Genomic DNA, 7337 nt, shown 5'->3' on the forward strand with positions numbered 1-7337 from the left:
AATCCGTTTTAATTATCGCCCTGCTCGTTTCTTTAAGAGTTTTCAACACTGTGCTAATTACCATTCTAGAAACCATGCCTATAGGACTCGATTAAGCAATTCTAAACATATTCCTGTGATTACCATTGTTAGTTACTGCGTGAATCACTTAGACATCATGCCTATAGGTTTTAATCCCTTATACCTACAATCAGTACGCAATTATGTCGGTCTTTAGAAATTGTATTAAGAGAAAAGGCTTTTACGTATAAAATGTCTGCTCATTAAATTCAGTGTCACATAAAGATCCTGCCTATAGGGTTCTGCAACCTTAACTTATTAAAATCTGCAATTGTCAATGCTAATCCGTTTGGCATGCATTTGATGTCTAAGTGTGGAGGCTAACCTGAGCCCTTATTTGCTTTTACATGAAAGTCCAATTTGTTTTGTATGTCGCCTAGTTTTTATCATTTTTGAGCAACCTACGTTAAGTCTAGAACCATCCGAAAATAGAGGTCCAAATGCCTCCTGGGCCATAGGCAAGGGACGGGTAGTGCACGCATAGGGTACGATTTAGAATTGATTAGAGAGCTTTAGGTGAATAACTTAAAGATAGTAATCGGATAGCGTGAGATGATAGTTTGTGCCCGCTGAATAATATGAGTAACACCCCCATCTTGGGGGGAGTTACGAAGTATTATTTATGTTGCACGGGGTGATCCTTTAGGCTAAAAAACTCAGGACCCCCCACTCCTATTAAAATAATTCTTTCTTTATGTTTCTCTTCTCTCTTAGACTAATTCACATGATTTAAGTTCAGCCGGGACCCTCCGTTGTGGACCTTGAGGAGTGCCTAACACTTTCTCCTTACCCAATCTTTGGTGACGCAAACTAGTAAACCTGAGTCATTTGCAATAGGTGCCCTAACGCACCTTAATCTGTTAGGTGGTGACTCTTTTTTAATAACCCTTCCTCCTTCTAAAAGAGTTGTCAACGTCGAAACCCGATTTCTCGAGAAAGAGGGGCGCGACAGCATGGCAACTCTGCTGGGGATAATCCTTTGGCTCTTACCATAATGAATTGGTCTGTGTGAATTAGTCTCCCTCGATAAGCGTGTCTTTATCATTTTATGCTCAAATTCACCATTTATTTGCTTCATGCATACCCCCTTCCCTTTTTTCCATTTTACATGAATTTACATGTAACTTTTCATTTAACCTTGTTCGCTGGCTTCAATCTTTATGTCTTTCCCAATCCCTACCCCTTTTACCACTTTATTATAATTTTTCCATTATGCGAACTAACTCCTTCTTTGTTTTTATTTCTTTCCTGTCTTTACATTTATTAAATACCACATTTATCGCTTTCACATTGCAAAATACTTGACAACATGTTGTTTTATCTTTGCATAATTGCATGCTCTACATCATATTCTACTTGTGCGCAATTAATACCATAATGGCACTTGATGAGTGTCCGCGCTCTTCCTATCACCCTTTTAAATTTAGAAAGGCTTATTTGCGGTAAAACTAGTCGATCAGCGGTGCAGTCGACGGTTCCATGCCTTTCCCTCTCAAGTTGTCCGCTTAAGGGTACCAGTCTAGACTTCTATAAAAAAACCCTACTCTGATGTTAATTGTGCATGCATTATGTCCAAACCTAGCATGTGTTAGTATGTTGTCCGCATAATAACCCTCTAAGGAAAGCCTTGTCCAAAGCCCATCGGGATTTCCATAATCCCACGGGCACGATCATGATATGTGCATTCTTTGGAGAAAACGTGTCGATATGCTAATCATTAATGTGTAAGTAGTCAAATCCGGAGGGGGAAAAGGGCTAACTTTGTTTATTTTGCAGAAAATGAGGCACGAAGTCCCCAGGTTCGGCATGGTCCGAAGTATCCCACTTTATTTCCAGATTGGTGGAAAAATCTCTCGCCAAGCGATAAGAACCATAAGAATTCTTGGAAATTTACCTTCTTTACTGGACATTCAGCCAAACAATGTACTGATTGAGGCCACTACTATGTTTTGGGATGAAAAGAGGGCTGTTTTCCATTTTTGTAACATAAAGATGACTCCCCCTCTTGAGGAAATAGGAGGTTTTGCCAGGCTACCCTGGGATAGCCCTGGTCTGCTGGTACCGAAAAATTGTACTTCTAGGGGATTTTTGAAAATGATGGGTCTTAGAAAGAATGACGAGTTAGTCTGCCTGAAGAAGTCCTACATACCTTTCGACTTCCTCTACGAGCGTTATGGGCACAACACATCCTACCGTATCTATCATGATGAGTTTTCCATCACTTCCCTGGGCTGGACTCATCGTCGGGTTTTTGTGTTCATCGTCTGTTTTCTGGGTATGATAGTATTTCCAATTCAAGGAGATAGGATTCACACCCGTTTAGCTATGGTTACCAAGACCTTAATGGAAGGGATTGAGGGACAGACTTACACTATTGTCCCAATGATCGTGGCAGAAATATACCGAGCTTTGGACCGCTGTAAGAAGGGATTCAAACATTTTGGGGGTTGTAATTTGTTACTACAAATATGGTTGTTGGAGCATCTTCAAAGAGGAAAGTACCGTGAGGAATTTCCGCAGCGACCATGGATGACCACATAACCTTTCACCATCCAAAAAGAATGACTTTCATCCTAGACAGGTTTGCACAACCGGAAAATGCCGTGGATTGGGTACACTTCTTTAAAAATTTGACTAATGACAAGGTCCATTGGATGTTCGAGTGGTTCCCTACTAGCGAGTTCATCATCAGGTCCAGGGATGTTCCTCACTTAGTGCTGATCGGGTTGAGGAGTATCTATCCTTATGCTCCTATCAGGGTCATGAGACTGGCTAGGAGAAAACAAGTCATACCGCGAGTTTCTAAGATGGTTCATTACAAAGCAGACTTTCAGGGTGGTTCCATTCCATTAAAGTGTGAGGCCCAACACATATTGCATCTGAAGATTATTGTGGAAAAGGATACCATCGAACCAGATCGGTACCACGCCGGTCATGTGTATTTCTACCTATCATGGTTGGATGATGACATAGAAGGAGAAGTCGAGCCAGGGATCGATCGAGGAAACAGGGTCATAGACGATGTTGCTGAAGCACAAGTAAAATACAAGAGGTTGTGCAAGAGAATCCTTGAGTCTGAAGCCAGACATTTGGAACAACACAAGATAGACATGGAATCAATCAATGAATGGAGGGAAGTTGCTACAAAATCAATAGAGAGGTTAGAGTGCTTAGAGTAGGGTCTGATGGAACTTGAAGGGAAGATGGGGAAAATGATCGTGGATTGTCAGAATGCAGAGGGCAATGAAGGAGGACACCTAGCAAGGGTGTATCTGCTGCTAGACATGCACGACCTGGGGAATCTGATCGATGGGGCCAAGAAGGTCAAACTTGGAGAGGGTCCCTCCGGGACCAAATAGAATAGAATTGTTGTTTATTTGCTTTTCTAGAGTCGTTTTAGAAATTGATTGTAATAAGGCAAATGCAGCTAGCAACTCTTTTAATTATTGTCATTTTAGAGGTTTGATCTATTTATTACATCAATGAAGTGAGGCAGTTATCGGCATCAATTTTCTCCAAATCTATGTGTCGCTAGGCCTACCTCAGGCACAATGAGGTCCCCAAAATTAGGGCGTGAATTTATAATTCCGTAATACATGTTTAAATACTGCAAATATCCTTCCAAAATCCCCTACTGACTTGTTTAACTTTTTGCTTTTCTTTGTTTTGATTATTCCCATCCCCTAAGGTTGGTTCTTGTATACTGGCATCATCAACGTATCATACCAGATCCTGAGGCCCTCTACCTCCTCCTCCTCTAAGTGATCCTAAAAGTAAGGGAAAGGCTAAGATAGATGACATGAGTGGTATTTTCAGATGGTCGGAGTATTCCAGCATAGAATGATTTGGTTCTACGGTTGGAGCACAAAATACTGGAATTGCAAGGGGAACTTGAGCAGGTCCGCAACTTGGAAAACCTCTCCCTCACCTTAAACGTCCCGGATATTAACCAACAACAAAACGCCCAAAACCCAGCACCTCCTCAAAACACACCAAACCAATGTCCACAAAACCCTCCCGCACCTCATCAATACAACATACCTCCTCAAAATCCTAACCCTCCACCAGTGCCAACTCCTCCTCAACAGCAACATCTTCCGACTCAGTATCCACAAACTACTACCTATCATACTCTTCAAAATACACTGCAACCTACCCCCGATTTGCAGAACTCAACCGATAATCATCACTACACCCAAATCCCTGGTATCCACCAAAGTAACCCCATATACGTAGAAACTCTACCTCACCCCACTCAATAAACCCCATACACACCAGAATCCACCGAGAAGGACTTGCTCATCAAGAATATGGCAGAGGAACTTAAGAAGCTCACAAGCCGAGTCCAAGGTGTCAAAGGGGGTAAAGGCATTGAGGGTTTGAACTATGAAGATCTGCGTATTCAACCAGACGTAGAACTGCCAGAGGGTTACAAACCTCCCAAGTTCGAGATGTTTGACGGAACAGGTGATCTGAAGGTGCATTTGAGAACATATTATGACAAGCTTGTAGGAGTTGGCAGGGATGAAAGAATTCGCATGAAGATGTTCATGAGAAGCCTCACTGGAGATGCCCTGTCTTGGTACATCAGTCAGATCCCAAAGAAATGGGTTAATTGGGTAGGCATGGCATCGGATTTCATGGATCGGTTCAGGTTTAACACAAAAAATGCACCAGACGTTTTCTATATTCAAAATCTCAAGAAGAAGCCAACGAAAACTTTCCGTGAGTATGCTACTTGGTGGAGGTCTGAAGCTGCAAAAGTAAGGCCAGTGCTGGAAGAGGAACAGATGAATGAGTTCTTCGTCAGAGCTCATGATCCGTAATACTACAAAAGATTGATGGTTATTGAAAACCATAAATTTTTTGATATCATCAAGTTGGGAGAGAGAATAGAAGAAGGGATCAAAAGCGGAATGGTAACTAATTTTCAGGAATTACAGGCTACAAACAAAGCATTGCAGTCAGGGGGTATATCCAAGAAGAGAGAAGTAGGGGCCGTAATGGTAGCCCAAGGTCTAAAATCTCCTCTTACATACCAAACACCTCCACCCACATATCAGCCTTCACCTCCCAGATATCCAAAACCTGCCACTACCTACCATACTTATAACACCCAGCCAACATATTATCACTCACCGCCAGCCCGTCAAAACTATCAGAAGCTCAGACCAAATTTCGACCGCAGGCCACCCAGACAATACACCCCTATTGCTGAACCCATCGATCAATTATACGAGAGACTGAAAGCTGCTGGATATGTCACTCCTGTTCCCGTTGTTGCCATGGAAAACTCCTCTCAATGGGTCAATCCAAACAAAATATGTGCCTACTACTTCGGCATGAAAGGTCATACTATTGATGAATGTCGCACCCTGAAAGATAAAATCCAGACACTAATCAATACCAAGGTTATACAAGCAAAGGAGGCTGCACCTAACGTCCGCAACAATCCCCTCCCGGATCATAGGGGCGAGGGAGTAAATGTGATAGAGACTGATGAAGAATGGGACCTAGAAGGGTCGATTGGGCTTATTCGAGAAGGGGATGACCCAAAGAAACCTGCGGTCACTCTTGCTCCTATTGTGGTACAGATACAACCACCAGTTGAAGTTGAAGTGGATGCACTAACCCCGTTCGAGGTGGAAACAACACCTGCAGCTGCACCTGCTCCATTTGAAGTAGAAGTAACCGCACCCTTCACTGTGACGGTAGCATCCACACCGCCTTTTAAATACAATGCCGTACCCTGGGACTATGTTGCAGAAGTCAGGAGGAAAGGAAAAGCAAAAATGGAAGAATCTGGTGCAGTACAAGGGATGACCAGCACTGGTAGAATTTATACACCTAAGAATTTGGGAGGAACGAGTAGAGAAGCTGCTTCCAAGCAACCCATCATCGAAACTGGCCCGGATGATCTTTGGAGAAAGGTACAAGTGAGAGAATATTCTGTGGTAGACCATCTGAACAAAACCCCTGCATAGATATCCATCCTATCATTACTGCAGAATTCTGAGGCACATAGGAATGCCTTGATGAAGGTATTGAATGAGGCTTATGTACCTAACAATATCACCAGTGGGGAGATGGCTAAGATGGTAGGGAAAGTACTGGAGAGCCATAAGATTACCTTTCATGAAGACGAACTGCCACCAGAGGGATTAAGCCACAACAGGGCGCTGCAAATCATGGTACAATGCGAGGATAAATTCATTGCCAGGGTTTTGATAGATGGAGGGTCCAGTCTCAACATCTGTCCGCTGACTACTTTGAAAAGGTTGGGTAAAGGTTTGCATGAAATACGAGCAGGGACTATGAATGTGAAGGCGTTCGATAGGTCTCAAAGGGCCACAATTGGGGAAACCAATCTATGCTTCCAGATGGGCCCGACTTGGTTTGATGTTGAATTTCAAGTGCTAGACATATCCGCCTCATACAATCTGCTGTTGGGATGACCTTGGATACATGCCGTCGGGGCCGTGGCTTCTACTTTGCACCAGGCTGTAAAGTTCGAATGGAACCATCAGGAAGTGATCATCCATGGGGACGGAAGTAATCCCATTTACACCAGTCAAACTGTTCCGGTCATCGAGAATAGAAGGAAGTTGGGTGGAGAAACATACCATCGCATCGAGCGCGTCAATGCAATTGAAAAGGACAAATAGTGGAGCAGTAAGATAGAAGGCATATTGGCATGGACAAGGTATGAGCCTGGCAAAGGTCTCAGGAAGAACCTCCAAGGTATTACCAAACCGATACAGCTAAAATGTCACGACACGACCTTTGGACTTGGATATCAGTACACCTGGCAGGAGTATGACGATTGGTCGCTGCCATAGTGGTCTTTATTACCCTCTTGAGCAGCCGGTACCACATTTGAGCCAATCCTTTCATCAGGCCGACATGATGTGGGGATCTGAAGAAGATGAAGTTCTAGCTGGCTTAAGGAATCTGTTCTTGGAAGATGAAGACATGGATTGCAGTGTGATAGTTGAGAATGAGGAGGAAGAAGGCCTCATCATCCAGACAGTGGAGAAGGGAGCTGTTCTCAGGAACTGGACTGCCACACCATCCAGGGCCCGATGAGTCCCGGGGTAGCATGGCTGTTATTGTCATTCATTTTGAAAACAATTCCTTTTGAGAATTTTTGTTTGAAACATGTTTTATTTCCTTTCAGTATTTTGCTTTAGAAAACATTGTTTGAAGTCATTAAAATTTTCTTTGTTTGACATTTCAATACTTATCAACGACTTGATGTTTTATTATTATTATCTTTC

At 42.9% G+C, this 7337-nt stretch overlaps 2 protein-coding genes across 2 annotated transcripts; both read left to right on the top strand.

Annotated features, from left to right (window-relative positions):
* The first annotated feature begins 4370 nt into the window (after window positions 1-4370).
* LOC138906746 (uncharacterized) lies at window positions 4371-4886 on the top strand. The gene is made up of 2 exons (XM_070196283.1): window positions 4371-4670; window positions 4764-4886. The coding sequence occupies exons 1-2, from the start codon at window positions 4371-4373 to the stop codon at window positions 4884-4886; spliced, it is 423 nt and encodes a 140-aa protein (XP_070052384.1).
* Window positions 4887-4976: 90 nt separating this feature from the next.
* On the top strand, window positions 4977-6515 carry LOC138906747 (uncharacterized). The gene is made up of 2 exons (XM_070196284.1): window positions 4977-5990; window positions 6069-6515. The coding sequence occupies exons 1-2, from the start codon at window positions 4977-4979 to the stop codon at window positions 6513-6515; spliced, it is 1461 nt and encodes a 486-aa protein (XP_070052385.1).
* The last annotated feature ends 822 nt before the right edge of the window (window positions 6516-7337 follow it).

The sequence above is a fragment of the Nicotiana tomentosiformis genome, chromosome 1, assembly GCF_000390325.3.
Source record: "Nicotiana tomentosiformis chromosome 1, ASM39032v3, whole genome shotgun sequence".
Taxonomy (NCBI): domain Eukaryota; kingdom Viridiplantae; phylum Streptophyta; class Magnoliopsida; order Solanales; family Solanaceae; genus Nicotiana; species Nicotiana tomentosiformis.

Bases quoted from the DNA above. Each gene is read 5' to 3' on its own strand.
- LOC138906746 (XM_070196283.1), top strand. From the start codon at position 4,371: ATGGCAGAGGAACTTAAGAAGCTCACAAGCCGAGTCCAAGGTGTCAAA. The intron at 4,671-4,763 runs GTTAATTGGGTA...CAAAATCTCAAG, and splicing joins GTCAGATCCCAAAGAAATGG to AAGAAGCCAACGAAAACTTT.
- LOC138906747 (XM_070196284.1), top strand. From the start codon at position 4,977: ATGGTAACTAATTTTCAGGAATTACAGGCTACAAACAAAGCATTGCAG. The intron at 5,991-6,068 runs GTACAAGTGAGA...TCATTACTGCAG, and splicing joins CGGATGATCTTTGGAGAAAG to AATTCTGAGGCACATAGGAA.